This window comes from Talpa occidentalis, unplaced genomic scaffold, assembly GCF_014898055.3.
Source record: "Talpa occidentalis isolate TD23 unplaced genomic scaffold, MPIMG_talOcc4v2.1 talOcc4.17, whole genome shotgun sequence".
NCBI lineage: Eukaryota > Metazoa > Chordata > Mammalia > Eulipotyphla > Talpidae > Talpa > Talpa occidentalis.
The window spans coordinates 12,983,534-13,000,479 of NW_023601754.1; the positions used below are offsets into that span (position 1 = coordinate 12,983,534).

A 16,946-nucleotide genomic window follows, 5' to 3' on the forward strand; every position below is an offset into this window, starting at 1 on the left:
TCTGATGCTTTTCCTTAAATGTTGATTCAACATTTATTTGTGAATAAAGGAAATGGGACTTACTTAAATTCAATTTCTAGGTCCAAGGCAACCTTATATTGCTCTTCCCAATGATGAGTTTCCAGGTGGTTATCAGTATCTTTTTTTTAAAAAAAAATATTTTATATATTTCTTACATTATTATAGTTGCTTGTTGATTTTGATTTTTTTCTTTGTTATAATTAATCTTTTTCCTCTTACCTCAGTTCCCCCACACTCGTTGCACCCCACCCACGTACTGAGCCCCCGATCTGTTACCACCCCAGTACTCTCCAGCTATCCGTGCCCTAAACAAACCCTCTGCCATCATCAACCGCAGAGCCCCGTCTTCCCTTCCTCAAACTTCCCCAACTCCCGTCACCAACGCCCCAGAACACCTCTGCGAGCCCTAGCCAGGCCCCTCCGGCTCCCTTCCCGTCCAGCTAGACCTCGCAGCGTCACCACCTCCGCGACTTCTCCGCCGCGACCACCAAAGTCCCTCCCAGAGGCCCCAGACGCCCACGCCGTCATCTCCCCTCGCCCGGCAGCCCCTCGCGACGCTTTCCGCGACCCCGCCCCCGAGCGTACGGCCCCGCCCCTTCGCACGGCGTCGGGCCAGAGCACCGGAAGCCCCGCCCCGCCGGTTGCTAGGCTCCGGCAGCCGGAAGTCCCGCCTGCCGTGTAGTCTCCGTCGCTGCCGCCGCTGCCGTCGTTGTTGTTGTGGTTGGTGAGCTGAACTCGCGGCTCCGAGAGCCGGCTGCCTCCCTTCCCCGCCGCCGCCATGAAGTGGATGTTCAAGGAGGACCACTCGCTGGGTAGGCGCTCGGCTTCGGGCCGGGCCGGGGGAGCCGGGCGCGGGGGGCCCCTCCCCCACTCGGGCCGCCCTGGGCCGGGCCGGGCGGGGCGGAGGCCGTTCTGGGCTCGGGTCACCGAGGCCCCGGCACCCGGGCGGCCGCCCCGGGACCCTGCGCCGCCCTCCGCGGGCCTTGCCGGGAGCGGGGGGACGCAGGGCCGCGGCCGGCGGGACGCCCGAGCGAGGGCCCGGGTCGTGCGCAGGTCGCGGGGGGAGGAGGGCCGGGGCCGGGGCCCTGCCGGGGGCTGGGGCTGGGGCTGCCGTCATCCCGGGGCGCTTCTCCCGCAGAACACAGATGCGTGGAATCCGCCAAGATTCGGGCCAAGTATCCTGACCGGGTTCCGGTAAGTGTTCGGACTCCCCGCCCCCTCACCTCCCTGTCACCCCAGTCTTCAAGGACCCGTGATAGGGCCCAGGCCATTCAACAGTTGACAGGTTGAGGCTCCAGACCCAGTTATAGTAGCAGACGGGCCAGACTGGGTGGGGGCCCGCCAGGGGCCCGGCGGTGGGAGGCTCCTGGAGCTGGTGCTGTTCAGGGTGCCTCAGTGCTGAATCTGATCTAGGCCAGCGAGCTGTCTGCAGCCTCTGGGCTCCCTCGCCAATTATGTAAGGAACGATGTTCTAGGACAGGGCAACAGGTCACTGCCACTTTAGGGAACAGTACTGGAGGGAGACTGTCACCGTGGTCTTGCAAGTGGCACTTTAGTTGTGGTCATTAATCTTTAACTTGGGAGCCTCCATCGCTGCCTGACTTCTAACTCACTCCCTTTCCTCACACTTACCCTGTCGTTTCCTGACCAGAAGAAAACCAGAAACTGCTAAAAACCCCTTCTTCGTTGTTTTCCCCTTAATCTATAATAATTACAATAATTAGTATTTCTTCCTAAGTAGGGAAGATAGTTTCTGAAATCCTTATTCATTTTTAAAGAACAGCTGGTCCTGTTAATGTAGCTCTTTGCTTGTGAACAATTCCTTTAGGGAAGGAGCAGGAAGGATAAATTTGAAAACTATTTCAGAGAGAAGCAACAGGCCAAATGAAGAGCTTCATTCTTGACTGGAATTGCCGGTCGTTCCCATTTGGCCATAATTCTTGTCTCCTGTGTTCCTGTGGATCTTCATACTCCCGTAGTGTGAAGGCAGAGCCATTCTGAGCCCCAGAGTAACAGGCTGTAGTTGAAATCCTCACCTGAATATTCTTGGGTCTGCCCAGACAAAATGTTGAAAAGCTTTGTAGTACTGGCTGGCTGTGTTTCTCTTATGCATGCTGACATTGGGAATAAGAAACCTAGTGACCAACCATAGGAAAGTACCATTTCTCTATAACACGTTAATATCAATTCTTAATCTCCAGAGTTTGTGATTTATTAAACGTGGTGTACATTTTTTCCCGTTATGCAGTTTCCCACCCACTTCCTTGCCCACACACTGTATATCAGCTCCCTGACAATGCCAGGCCAGAGCCTCACCTGAGAAATCCAGTCTTGAACTCTCTTTGCTTTGCCAGGTGATTGTGGAAAAAGTCTCAGGCAGTCAGATTGTCGACATTGACAAACGGAAGTATCTGGTTCCATCTGACATCACTGTGGCTCAGTTCATGTGGATCATCAGGAAAAGGATCCAGCTTCCTTCTGAAAAGGCAATCTTCCTGTTTGTGGATAAGACAGTCCCACAGTCCAGGTGAGAGGTGTTTACTAGTATTGGCCATCTGAAATTCTTAGAGGTTCTGACTAGAAGTCTGGGTTATATGCTCCCTCCCATCAGGAGCTCCGGGAAATAAGAAAGTATACTTTGGGTTATGAAAATAGAACAAGGCCTGGACTTAAAAAATATATAAAAATCTAGTCTCAGATCCCCAAGAATCCTTTCAAATCCATGAGTAGAATTGAAGCCTGAAATGAGATTTTTTTCCAAATGATCCGTGAAATAAGGCTGTCATTCTCTGTGAGGAGCTTGTGGACCCTGCTGAGGCTTAGCTTCAGTTAATCATCCTCTTGCTCACTCTCCAAACTTAGCTCTGTGCCACTGGGAGAGTCTGTAGCTGCCTGATCCTCAAGTACACTAAAATGGCTGCTGTCCAATGAAGGGAGCCAAGGTCTCTTTACAGGCTTTACCTCCCTGGATGCTAGCTGATCTGAATGTCAGAGTAGTTGCCCCTCTTGTCTAGTTGTGCTGCCCGGATGCAATCTTTGGGATAACGTAGGGCCTGAATCTTGGCGGGGATACTAAAATTGCCTTCTTCTGTGTAGTTGACAGTTTAGCTTTAGTTCCCTGTGGGAAGAGGAAAATGGACTGACTCAGTCTAAATCCTTGGTCAGTCCTTTCCCGTTATTGATTGAGTACTTCTAGGCCCTGGGCCAAAACTGGCCCTGCATCCCCTGAGTATGAGTTCCTGGCTGCATCTCATCTTGGTGACCCAAACTAAATTTCATTTGTTAATTCCAAAAGTAACTGGGAGAAGCCCTGGGAACTGGCTCAATGTGGCCAAAAATATATTCCTTTTGAAAATTCCTTGACCTCTCCACAAGAGGCCTAAGCCAGATTCTAGTGTTATGCCTACAAAAGGTAGGCTGCGCTGGCTGTTTTTTTAATCTAATTTCCTCTTTCCCGGTGTCCACCATTTCCATTTGTGATGGTTGGCAGAGAAGCGAGATAGGGGAGAAAAGACAGGTTGTTCCCTAAAGCCAATGTCCTACCTGAGCAGACAGGCTCTGCCTGCCCACCTGGCATCATTGATGTGCTACACCAATTCTTTAAGCATTGGTTTTGCCAGAGGTGAGTTTGTCACCCTGTTGGGCTCTTCCAGGCTGCCTTTCAGTCCTCTGGGCAGTGTGTTGGCTGTTGGCACTCTTCACCAGGGGAGAAAGCCCAGGGCAAAATCCCCTTCCCTTAAGACATTGGGAGAAGTAAATCATTCACACCCCTGCCTCTTCTGTGGAGTTGAGCTGTTGTGTGGCCTCCTTCCTGGAAGTCCATTCTTTTTTTTTTTTTTTTTTAAACTATTTATTTATGCATATAAGAATGGGGGTACAGGCCAGAGATGTGGGGGGGGGGTGAGAGGATTCACCAGAGACAGTGGGAAACAGAACAGGCAGAGTGACTGAAAGACACTGCTGAGGGGAACACTGGGCGAGACAGGAGAGGTCTGTTGTGCCACAGGTATCAAACTCGTTACAATGCTGTGCTTAACCCCTTGCGCCACCAGGGAGACCCCTGGAAGTCGCTTATTAATGGGGGGAAGTAGATGACTAAGATGATTAGGACCTATGGCATTGAGTTTATTCTAATCATTGATGCTTGAAGGAAATGAGGAAGACTTCTGGAGACATCAGGTTAATTCTGAAGCAGTCCTTCTGCCCACCTGTGACTATGTAGGTGCTTCTTTTCACTAGGTCTCTCCCTCTGTAGGGCAGCAGCCTTCCTGCCTGCCCATAAGCTGTACCATGCCAGGGCTTCTCTTCACTGACCCCCCTCAGCAGAGGCAGCTCTCCTCAAGGTCACCCACCTACAACCATGCAGGCCTCTCTCAGCAAACCTGTCCCTTTTGGGGCAGCTCTTTCTGCCTGCTTGTGTCTACCCAAGTGTCTTTTACTCTTCTGTCCCTTTTCTAATAAACCTGCTCTTTTAAATATAACTTTAAAAAAAAGATTATTCTCATGGCCACACATTATCTAGCAATTACAGTGGTTGCAGATTTCAGCAACTTCCCCCTCCCCCCGTTATCCCTGAGATAGAAATTGAAAAGTGATTCTTAGGGCAGCAGAGGCTGCTTCAGGGTCATTTACTTTCCAAGACCTGTTTATCTTTTCATCCTGGTGAGAATGTCCCTGAAAGCAGATTACACCAGTGAGGCAAGTCAGGATTTTAAAAAGTCACTAACCAGGGCTTCTCTGCCCAGGCCCTCAGTGTTGTTGGCCTCAGTTAATGACATCTTGCCGCACTCTCAGTGAAGTAGTCCTTTGTTAGTTTTGGGGGTTTAATCTTAAAAGCACATTTGTTTATAAATAAAAGAGGCACGAGATGTCAGATTTATGCAAATGCTGATCGCCCCACAGCAGCACAAACAAAATAACCACAAGGTTTCCTTCCTCAAGCTATGAGAGTCTCAGCTTCACCATCTCTAACCCAAGGCAGTCTTGCAGCCTCTTCCTCAGTCTTTTGTTTTTCTTTTTGTTTTTTTCTCCCTCAGTCTTTCCAGCATCCTCGGAAAGTATGGGATGCCCGTTAGCACTTTAGCCAGTGCTTGTAGCCTTCACAGTGGAAGGAATGTCAGAATTGAGAAAGAATTAGCCTCTGTGTGCAGGAGCCCTGTCCCTCCCGAGACAGATCTGCAGGCTGAGACGGAACAGAAGTAATTTCAGTGTTCCCGCCTCGGAGGTGTGTTCAGGAGGGTGTCCAAAACCTGTGACATGTCACCATTATTCAGTTTTAAATATTTGATTATTCTAGAAACAGAGACAAAGGCAAGTCCCTAAGAGTTTTACTTCCTAAATTCTTGCTGAGTCTGTTTTTTTTAAAAACAGGGCACATGTAGCTCAGCTGGCCTTTCCCATTTAGCACTGGGAAGCTGAATTCTCTGCCTGGATTCCTGCATCAAGAAATAGCCCAAAATGGAAAGGGAAACTGGTGCAGACAGAACCTGAGAAAGAACATCAGTGTACAAGCTTCCTGTTTATGGCATCAGAGACCTGCCATGGTGCCTGCCTTTTGGCCTTTGTTCAGAAACACACAAATCTTGTTAATCCCCTATTACTATAGACGTATATGAGTATGTTATTAAATGACATGTATGCAAGAGATTATAATTTGGGTGTGTTGCACTAGGAAGCCTGTGCTGTTTCAGATGGTGTTTAGTTGCTTCTGAATCTTAAAAGAGGTACTTAAGTTAAAGAAAGCTGTGGTGTCTTAAGGCCCACTCATCCATTATTTAGAAACATGCTTAAATTAAGCACTTTTATTTCTGGGTAATACCTTATTATTTCTGGGTAATACCTCTTTAAGAACAGGGTTTTATTTCAGCTGTGCAGTAGTATTTAGAGCAGGAAAAAAAATGATAAAAGGAACAAGCAGACATTTCTATTTTTTAGAGTCTTGGGGAGACTTTAAATTCATCTTAACTTGCATTTTGAGCCTTTCCAGGATCCACAGCACTGGCCATTGCCCTCCACCTCAACAACACCAGGCACCCCCCTCAGTGGGCCCCCCCCCCGCCTGCTGGAAAAGAGATCAGTCCAGGTCCTGGGGACCTAAAGATCCCCTGAAGCACGCGATGCCCAGCAGATGGGTGGCCAGGTGTGCTCATTCGACCAGCTAATTCATGAGTCAGCGGGATGCCACAGCCTCGGTGACCTGACCTCAGTGGTTGGTCAAGGGGAGGTTCTCCATGGATTGGGCACCCACACACTTCTAGGCCAGCCTCCCCAGATTCACAGGCTGTTGAGTAGCTTAAAACTAACGTTGTGTTCAGCAGCATGGCCATCCCGGCACGTGGCTCCTTCTGAAAGCTGCTTTTATTTTTGGATATCCTCTTTGCTGGAGAAGTGGTTTTGTCTGGCTCTGAATGGAGGAGTGCGAGACAGGTTTTTAGGGGCAGTTTAAGTCATTTCACTCCAATTAAGTCTCCTACCGGTTTTTCCAATGTCTTTCCTCGTCAGCAGAAGCACTGGGAAGTGCCATGGCCCCGCGTTCAGCAGCCTGGTTCTTGGAGGCGTGCAGTGCTTGAGTCACAGCAGTGCTGTCACTGTTAGGACAGGAGGCCACTCCTGGTGTCTTCTGCAGACACTGACTTCGGTAGGGGCTTTGGCTTTGTCTCAGGCCATCCCGCAAGCCTGTGCAGCTTCACGTGATGCTCTTGCTAGAGCTGCATCAGGTGTGCCAGCAGTGGCTTACCGGTGCTGAGTGGCTTGGGCCTCTGGGAATACTAAGAGGAAAGCTCATTTTCTCAGGCTTATGGGATGTGTCCTAAACTGAGCAGCCCACAGCCATAGCTGCTGGCTGACTTGGGTCACACTTCGCATCTCTGCACTTCCTCTTGCCTCTTGTTTGAATCTGAATTAAGAAAAAATACTTGTTAGCATTTATGGTCCAGATCTTCTGACTCCAGGCCAACTATTCTGGTTCTATGTGTATAGTTGGATGATCCTTCTAGAAAAAATGCTGTTTTCTAATCATATCGAGTTGATGTGCCAGTGTTCAGTCCTATGTCCAGGGAAGCTTGAAATCAGGTGTTTGCTCACAGGCTGCTGAATGGAGCTTTTAGAGCCCAGCCAATGAGCATTGTCAGGTTTCTGTTTCCTTGCTCAAGAGTTAGCCTGAGTGTAAGGACACAGCGCTGCTGCCAGTTAAATAGTTTCCACACAAGGTTGTGTGACAGAAAAGGAGTAGAGTGACAGGACCCTAAGTCATTAGGCCCCATTTGTTGTCAAATTCCAGGATCTGAAGGAGAGTGAACTCTAAGAGCTGCACTACTGGTCTAAGGAGTAGACCCGTACAGGACTGGCCCCCAAGTCCTCTCACATGTTCCGGGGCATTGCTGTCAGTGTAGTGGCATGTGAGCCATACAAGTAATTTTAAATTTTCTAGTAGCAGAAAACAGGTAGAATTGATTTTAATAATACGTTATCCAATGGCTGCACCTAGGAACTTCTTAGAATCAGAGGCAGCTGCCCTCAGCCCCTATGTTAGGTTTGGTTCCGTCAGACTAAGTTCTGCTCTGTTGCTTGCCAGTTAGAAGCCCGAGTGCAACAATTCTAAACCTGGCTGCTGAGTTAGAAATACGTGAGGAGGTCTGTAGACACCAGTGGTGCACCCGAGACTCTGTACACCACCTGCGATGAATAACGACCACAGGAACCACTGCTCAGGCAGATTCTGAGACTCAGAGTGAGGATCCATAAGTAGTGGCTTTCCTGCCTTTCTGCCTTTACTTTCTATTGTCTTTTAAAAGTTGAATCAATTCGTTGAACCAGTGCCATAGAAGTTACAGTGGCTGATCATAAAAATCTTAATTATAAAAGCAAACGGTGTCTAACACTGTTCTAAGTGCATTACCTGTCAATTCTTTTTATCCTAACAATTTTGAGGCAGCTACCATCGTAATCCATAGTTGATGATAAGAGTGAAGTCCAAAGAGGTTAAGTAATTTGTCAGAAGTCACAAAGCCAGGAGGCATTCTCACCATTTAACTGTGCCGCCTCCTAGTGAACACACAGCAAGTTGTGTTCTAATGACCCAAGGTCAGCATCCTTGTGCCTTCCGCTGAGGGGCTTCCCTCGCACACATTCAAACATGCGTAGAGGACACCTACACCTCCATAAAGCGCCTGTTTGGATTCAGTAGGTCAAGGTGGGGCTGGACATTCTAAGAAGTTCCCAAGTGCAGCCATCGCTGCCAGCTTCTTGGGTCACCAGCTCTTTGAGCTCTCTCTCCTTCAGATCCTGGAATTTGACAACAAATGGGGCCTAATGACTTAGGGTCCTGTTACTCTACTCCTTTTCTGTCACACAACCTTGTATGGAAACTGTTTAACTGGCAGCAGCACTGTGTCCTTAGACTCAGGCTAACTCTTGGGCAAGGAAACAGAAACCCTACAGTGCTCATTGCTGGGCGCTAAAAGCTCCATTCGGCAGCCTGTGGCAGTAGCTGTTGTTAATTTCCCTGTAAGATGAGGATGAAGAGTCCATTCTAGTCTTCTTTGCTGATGCCCCGAGGCCTAATTTATCTTAACCTTTTCATGGCTTCATTTAACCTTGTAACCTTAGAGATTTCCTAGGGTATTTCCCAGCCACCAAGACAAAAGTCTTCATATAGACTCAGCGCTTCCTCCTTGCTGCCTCCTCACTGTACTTCCTGGTTCCGTCTTACTACTTTGTCATCACATGCCTCTTAATGAGCATCTCTTCCCAAAAAGATGACTCTCCTTCTGGCACTGGGGCTGTTTCTCATGCTGGCTGCACACGGCATCATCTTGAACATTTTTAAACATACTAAGGCCTGGTCTTACCTCCAAAGACTCTAATTGGTCTGAGGTAGTAGGACTTGGGCATGGAGATGTTTCTAAAGTTCTCCATCATTTCTGATGTGCAGCTAGGGTTGGGACTCATCTCTTAGGGGGTCTAATGAGTAGGCCAGTAGAGGACTGGCCCCGAAGTCCTCTCACATGTTCTGGGGCATTGCTGTCAGTGTAGTGGCATGTGAGCCATACCAGTAATTTTAAATTTTCTAGTAGCAGAAACCAGGTAGAATTGATTTTAATAATATGTTATCCAATATATGCAAAATGTCATTTCAACATAAAATCAGAATTGAGGTTTGTTTTTATATGGTATTGGAAATACTGTGTTCGTTTTATAGCTCATCCCAACCCAGATGAACCACAATTTATGTGCAGAATGTAGCTTGCAGCTACCGTACTGGGCAGGAGAAACACAGGATTTTTCGGACATAGCAGAAACTTCTTGTGGACAGTGCAGATCCAGGGAGTCCTTAAGTTTCAAATTCCCAGTTAAGAGATCGTCACCGAGAGCACCGTTTATTGTGTCAGATGCTGATGGCAGGCCGTTTGTTGTTCATTCCCATCCACCCCCACGTTGTGGCATAGTAATTCTTATCTACCCACACAGCCAATCAGGCTAAGCTCAGACATGAGGTAGGAAAAAGAGGAAGGAAAAATCTCCCCTTAGCGATGTGGTCTGTATCCTGTGTATGTGGCAGTCCCACACAACCTGCCGGGAGCAAAGGCACTCATTGTTCCACCAGCCTGAGGCCCTGGACCCCTCTTTACCCATCCATCCTTGTGTTACCGAGTCCTGCTTTTCAGCATGTGTTGTCACCTGTTGGGACTAGTGACCTCCGATGTCCGAGACGGCTCTCAGCCCATCACTGCTGGCTCTGGCTGGCCCCAGCTCTAACAGTCACTGATGTTGAGCACACGCCTGTGTCTCCTGCTCCCCTCTGAAGAGGAATACAGCCACGTGGCCAGGGTGCGCCTGGGCGTCGAGGTGCTGCTAGTCTTACTCTCACAGTAAGGAGCTGACACAAACAGCTCAGGTCCATGGCAGACAGCTCCATTAGGTCTCCCCCACGGCCATATGTTTCCCAGCTCAGGAAAGCCAGCTTCCTGCCCACACACTAGTTTGAGCAGTAGCTATTTTGGGAGGGTTCTTAGGAAGGTTGGGCAGGACTCCTTTGCATCCCGGATACAGTCTGCTTTTGCATTACGTGTGAGGAAAATACCTTCTTTCTGATGATGTGGACGCACTCCTGGGTCACAGGGGCTTCCACAATGGTGAACTCGCTTGTACTTAACCTACTGAGAGGTGCAAATTCTAATTCTTCAGATAAGAGGAGCCTCATTTACGCTTCCTTAGTACTGAGTACTCCACCCACACCGGGATGGATTTCTCAGGCTCTTTGTTTTGTTTCGTTTTTGATCTGGTGCCCAGGCATTCAGAAAGCAGCCAAGCACTGACCGGCCCACTCGAGGAGCGGGAGCTGGGCTGAAGAAGTGCTTCCTTTGGAGGTGACCAGACCTTGTCTTGGGGCACGGGGATGGAGACTTGGTTCTAGTCTCGTCTGCTGATTCCCAGGGACTAATTTATCTTAATATTTTCATGACTCCGTCTCCCTTATTTAAAGCAGGATGGTGGGCACACAGCTGCTCCTGGGAGCTGTATCATTTCCACTCCCTGCCACCAAACCTGTGGTAGAGTCACAGTCCTTATTCTCAAGTCACCTTTCTCCCGACACCTGGGTTCAGTCACCGAACCCCAACTCATTGTTTTTTGTTTTTCTCTTTCAAGCCTAACCATGGGACAGCTTTACGAGAAGGAAAAAGATGAAGATGGATTCTTGTATGTGGCCTACAGTGGAGAGAACACTTTTGGCTTCTGAGGGCCAGTGCTGGGCTAGGTGCACCGTTCCTGCTTGTGTATCTTGTAAATAGCCGGCCGTTTTCAGTTATTATACCAGAACCTCTTCACATAGACCTTTTAGTGCATTTGTAACTGGATTTATTTCTTAATATATTGGAAGGTTTTGTTTCCTTAGACTAGTAAATTATCATACAGAGTTTTATTTTGAGTTTTTCTTTTTGTGCACTGTCCTCATGGCTACACTCTCCAGGGAACTTGTTCCTCTGGGAATCATATTTAATGAAGATATTTCCATATTGAAGTGAGGTAGGTGGGTTATAAAAGTGAAAGGGAGGGAGATGATACATTTAACCTGGATTATGTTTGAAGTGTTAGATGGCTAAGTATTAAAAGCATCCAAATTAAATCCTTAGCAATCAGAATACTTGCTTCACTAGATTTTGCCAACTGCCAATCATGTTGGACTGAGCTAATCTGTTCTTTCTGAAACTATTAAGGTAAATAATTAACAATAAAACTTCCTCTTATAAAGGCATTGCCGTGTGACCATGTCCTTTATTCACCTGCATTTAAATGGGCTGCAGAGAAGGCCTGAGGAGCCCATGGCAGCACAGCTCAGGACAGGAAGCTGCTCTCTGTGTCATAAGGAGGGATTTTATTTTAATGATTAACAGATTCACATGGTGTGGGTATTAAGACATATAACAAGGTTTACATGGAGAAATCCTGCTCCCACCACTCTTTTCTGACCACCCTAACCTTCTTCTTTATGGAAAATGACTCCTACTGACATATTTCTTTTTCATACTTTGGAAGAATAATTAAATATGAATATATATCCTTTTCTTTTTCTTATACAAAAGAAAATGTATACCTATGTATATTGCTTCATTTAGCACTGTATCCTGGTGACCTTTTTTCTATTAGTTCATAGTCCCTTTTTATTCATTTTTATGGCAAATAGTATTGCACCGTGCAGTTACAGTGTTATTACTTTCCAAGTCCCCTATTAAAAGCATCTCGGTGGCTTGCAATCTTTCACTCTTACGTACATTGTACACTGCTGTAACAATTGCTGTGTACATCAGCCTTCCCTGTGTACCTGCACCCTTCGGGGTGCTGCTGATGCCAAATATGGCCCTGTTAGCTCAGCAACTCAATTTGAAGAAAGCATTTTTCCTGACACCAACTTCAGAAGTTCCTCAAAGGGCTCTGGCCTCTCATGAATTACCAAACAACACTGGTTGGGGACAGCGACTGGTGGAAATGAATGTGGTGAACCCCCTTTAACAACATGAATAAAACAGGATTATACAGGCATGGAAGGGAGATAGATTTCCAAAGGCAATCTGAGCTGTTACTCTTTCACCACTACAAACCTGAAAATGCACCAGAGAATGAGGAAAGAAAATCTGAAGGCAAGTGTTAGTAAAGCCACCTTGTTTTTTGAAAGTAATTTATAGTGAACGTTGAGCACTCGCTGAATATCAGATGATACATATATATGTGTGTTGTTACAATTAATCTCCAAAAAATCCTCATAAAATTGTGTATTCCCCACACCCATACTGCTAACGACTGCAGCACCGAGACACCAAACTTGCGATATCAGAAGACAGACACAGTTGGCAGTGTCATTCCATGTGTTTCCCAGCAGGCCTCGCACCCTGCTGGACACCAGGGCACAGAGGTGAAAAAAGCAGTACCCCATCCTTCAGAAGTTTATGGTCTGCCGGTAAACTACCACATAAGCAAATAATACCAAAATGTCAGTGCTATAGTAGAAAGTATGGGACAGAGGAGAAGAGATGTTATCTATAAAAACCTTAAGAAAGCAGCTTTATTTGTAATAGCAATCAATACAAGATTTGTCAATCTTGCCTTTAAAATGGAGCATCTGAGTGAAGATTTCAAAAGTCAGCACCTCGTCACCCCCTACTCCCATCCTTTATAAAGCACCCTTAACTCTTAAACTTACAGAGACCAGAAAAGGGAAAAATTACCCATTCATTTTGAGACTTTGGGAGTCTCAAAAAATTATAGACACAGGTGAAGTAAAAACTGAAACAACTCAAAGCCCATTCATGATTTTTAAAAAACCTCTTAAATTAGAGAAGGTCCCCTCCTTAATTTGATAAAGGGAATTCATAAGAATTGTACAGCAAATATGTGCATTATTATATAATGCCACAGAAAATAGGGCATGGTGGTACTGACATTGGGACAAATAAATTAATGCACTGAACCCCAAAACAGTCTGTGTGTAGACTATGTCAGAAGTGGCATGACCCATCAGCAGGAAGATGATGAACCCGTTAACAGATGTAAATGGTACTGTGAAAAATTTTGATAGTGGCAATTCTATTAAAAACGAACTAAAAAGGGAAGTATGAAGCATAGACTTCAGGGTATATGAATTATATTGCAACAAGGCTGAATAAAAGTCTGGTGTCACTGCTCACCATTATGTCATAAAACCAACACAAGAAGAGAAGAACATGAGGAGCATAAAATGTGAATGGGGGCCTCCCTGGTGGCGCAAGGGGTTAAGATGCAACCTATGAAGCTGACCGCAGCCACTGCAGCATGAGTTTGATCCCTGGCCAGGGAGCTACCCACATGGCACAGCAGACTTCTTCTGACTCTCCCTCTGCTCCCCTCAGCAGTGTATTTCAGTCAATCTGCCTGTTCTGTTCCCCACTCTGTCTCTGGTGGATCCTCCCACCCCCCACGCCTCTGGCCTGTACCCCAGTTCTTGTATGCATAAATAAATAAATCTTTAAAAGAAAATGTGAATGGAAGGCTTAATGTACAGTTACGTAGATAACGACAGTTTACACAGAAATATCCAAGAGATCTATAAACATGAGAATAAGAAAGTTCCTCAGGGTTGCTGGATGCCATGCCCAATCAGTAACAAATAGTGACAATGTTTCTATGTAGCAGTTGTAAGCAGTTAGAGACTATCACAGGAAAAAAGCTCCCCTCAATAGCAAAATCTTAAAAAAAAATTTAAAAGGTGCAAAATCCACAAGTGTGTACAATAATATACTACAAGATATGTAAGACCTTCATGGAGAAAATGATACAAGATGACTGAAAGGCATAAAAAACCTAGAAAAAAGATAATATACCAGTCAAGGATGAGAAACCTAGTAGTATGAAGATGCATACTGTCCCCAGATTATTGAGGGCATTGCAATTCTAATAAAAATCCCAATCAGGTTTTTTCGTTTTTGTGAAATCTGATAGTCAATGCTAAAAGTCATCAAAAAGAGCAAAAGGCCAAGAATAACCAAGAAGTATTGAGAAAAACTAGCTGGGGAGACTTGTTCTAGCAGTAATTAAGTCTGTGTCAGAGGGCATAGAGACAGACGGGCCAGAGAACACAACAGAAACTGAGAAATAACCACACGTTTAACATATGATAGTGATGTCACGGAAATGAAAGGGGAAATGACAAACTAGTTAATCCATGATTCTGTAATCTGTGACTTTGTGGTCAGGGAGGAAGTTCTTAGAAGACAGACCTCGCAACAAATCAAGAATATAAATCAAGAATATTTAGACTGGGCTTCCTTGGTGGCCTAGGGGTTAAGACTCAGTGCTGTTACCACTATGGCTTGAATTCAATCCCTGGCCAGGGAGCTACCCACATGGCACAGCAGACCTCTCCTGACTCGCCCTCACAGCAGACCTCTCCTGCTCCCCTCAGCAGTGTATTTCAGTCAATCTGCCTGATCTGCACCCCACTCTGTCTCTGGTGAGTCCGCTCACCCCCCACACCTCTAGCTTACACCCCTGTTCTTCTAGACACAAAAAAAGAATATTTAGACTAATGAACTCTTCCTGTTTCAAAGATGGCCTGAGGATCTCCTTCCAGGAGAATTTGGAAGGAGGTAATATAAATATTCTTACTCTCAAAGATCTGCTCCGTTAAGCTGTTGAAACTCTTTAAAAAGCATCATTGGGTCCCCTTTTCACCTTTATTTCCTCAAGGAAAACAAAACAATTCTGGTGGTTGGTATAACTGAGGAAAAGCCAGAGTTAAGTAGGAGGATCTATATATACACCCAGTTCAAGACAACACAGGAAAAAACAAGATAACAAAAAACTCCTTACCTTCTCTGAAGACCACTATATGTTTTACACTGCACCAGCTCCAGAGTGTGCCTTCACAGACACGACAGAGATTTTCACAAAGCCTACAGTATTAACAGTGGCCCTAGGGTTGTGCAGTGTACAGTCTACACTGTGTGGTTGGTGGACCTGTGAAAATGCAAAGGGAGGTTAACTATGGGACATCTTTTCACACTGATCACAAAGTTTCAACATAAAAAATGGTAGGATACAAAGCATCTATAATTCTCATAAACTGTTGCTGTGAATGTAAACTGGTACTGCTGCAGTATAAATCAATCTGACAATATCTAGTGATGTTGAGGATGCATATTTTCCATGACCTAGCGAATTCTACCTGTTGGTAATAATCTATTTCAGAAGTATCCCCACCCCTGTACAAGAAACATATATAGAATAATTTCTGCAGTTGTGTTTGTGTAAATGAAAATTAGAAATCAACTAAGGGTCCATTAACAGAGAATGGAGAGATAATACGTTGTATAGCACACAAAAGAATACTATACAGTAGTTAAAATGCACACACTAGAGTATGTGTCAACATAAATGAATCTCCAAAACAGTGCCAGATGCCAAAATAGATTCAGCAAGGTATCATTCCTATTAAAGTTTAAAAAATGTAGAGCAAGTCTATATATCGCTTACAGACACAACCTAATGTAATAATGTAGAAACCATGCCAGGGAATGACACATCAAATTAGGATGGTGGTTTACCTAGTGGAGGGTGGGGGATGTGACCAGGGGCTCGTCAGTGTGGGTTTCAAACACAACTGTGTCTTATTTCTCCAGGAAATAAAAACCTGAGGCAAATATAGCAAAATGTTTACAGTTAATTGTATGTTTATTCCTTTTACTGTTACTTTTTAAATACTTCATCAATTTTTAAGTTAATTCAGTGAGAGCAGAGATGGGGTCCTTCTCAAAGAAGACCACATGGGTTGTCTCCATTTCTGACTTCCCCTTCCCTCTTTGGCCCGGGAGAGGCCAGCTTCTACTTCAGACCCTGTTTGCTCAGTTACCAGAAAGACACTTGTCTCCTAATGGGAAGGACAAGGTTTTTAGTTCTTACTTTCCCTGCTCCTCTTTCTCTTAATATAGCCTGCACTTCACTCCCTCCTTCAAGCTCCTAAGAGGTTTTTCTTTGGCTGATCAGTCATGCTCACTCCTGAGTTTCTTTCTTTCTTTTTTCTTTTAAGATTTATTTACTTATGCATACAAGAGCTGGGGTGCAGGCCAGAGGTGCGGGGAGTGAGAAGTTCACCACAGACAGAGCGGGGAACAGAAGAGGCAGACCACATCTTCTTGATCTAACCACCCACTGGCAGGCACTTAGGGCTGCTTCCATCCCCCAGCTATTGTGAATAGCACTGCAAAACCATTTTCTCCTAAGGACATGCAATGTCCTCCTCCACATGCCCTGGTGTTTCTCTGCCCCTCCTATACTCTGCAGGCCCAGCAACACAGTGCTCTTACCAACAGCCTTTGCATGGGGTATTTCTCTATCTCAAATACCCTTCTCTTTTTAAGCTTTTCTCACAGGCATCACCATATCTCTCGCCTTGCTAAACTCTTCTTCCTTCCCGGCACCCTCCCTGCTCAGATGTACCTGGGCCTGTGAAATCTTCCTGTGCTTACACCTATCTCCTAGCCATCCTCACACTGTGCCATCTCACCGCCCTATCCATCAGAAAAAAACCCCTACCCTTGCACCTCCGGTGCACAGCACATTGCCTGGCATGGGACCGGTTAACCTGGAGATGAGAGCCTGCTTGTTGAGTGGTGACACCTCTTCATTTTGCAGCAGTGACCCCAACACACAGGGCCCATGAGGAGCGCATGAGGCACCAGGGCACCTGTTTCAAAGATGGCCTGAGGATCTCCTTCCAGGAGAATTTGGAAGGAGGTAATATAAATATTCTTACTCTCAAAGATCTGCTCCGTTAAACTGTTGAAACTCTTTAAAAAGCATCATTGGGTCCCCTTTTCATCTTTATTTCCTCAAGGAAAACAAAACAATTCTGGTGGTTGGTATAACTGAGGAAAAGCCAGAGTTAAGTAGGAGGA

At 45.9% G+C, this 16,946-nt stretch overlaps 1 protein-coding gene and 1 long non-coding RNA gene across 2 annotated transcripts; one reads left to right on the top strand and one right to left on the bottom strand.

Moving 5' to 3' along the window:
- Positions 1 to 673: 673 nt before the first annotated feature.
- Positions 674 to 11,275, top strand: GABARAPL2 (GABA type A receptor associated protein like 2). The gene is made up of 4 exons (XM_037516169.2): positions 674 to 833; positions 1,160 to 1,215; positions 2,376 to 2,548; positions 10,669 to 11,275. The coding sequence occupies exons 1-4, from the start codon at positions 800 to 802 to the stop codon at positions 10,757 to 10,759; spliced, it is 354 nt and encodes a 117-aa protein (XP_037372066.1). The 5' UTR covers positions 674 to 799; the 3' UTR covers positions 10,760 to 11,275.
- Positions 6,761 to 15,681, bottom strand: LOC119249090 (uncharacterized). The gene is made up of 3 exons (XR_005126059.2): positions 15,597 to 15,681; positions 14,863 to 15,009; positions 6,761 to 6,916 (listed from the first exon to the last, which is right to left on the bottom strand). It is a non-coding gene; the product is annotated as an uncharacterized LOC119249090 (long non-coding RNA).
- Between the last annotated feature and the right edge of the window lie 1,265 nt (positions 15,682 to 16,946).

Excerpts from the sequence above, each read along its gene's own strand:
- GABARAPL2 (XM_037516169.2), top strand. The coding sequence starts at position 800 with ATGAAGTGGATGTTCAAGGAGGACCACTCGCTGG. Across the intron at positions 834-1,159 it reads CAAGGAGGACCACTCGCTGG|AACACAGATGCGTGGAATCC; the intron begins GTAGGCGCTCGG and ends CTTCTCCCGCAG. Across the intron at positions 2,549-10,668 it reads AAGACAGTCCCACAGTCCAG|CCTAACCATGGGACAGCTTT; the intron begins GTGAGAGGTGTT and ends TTCTCTTTCAAG.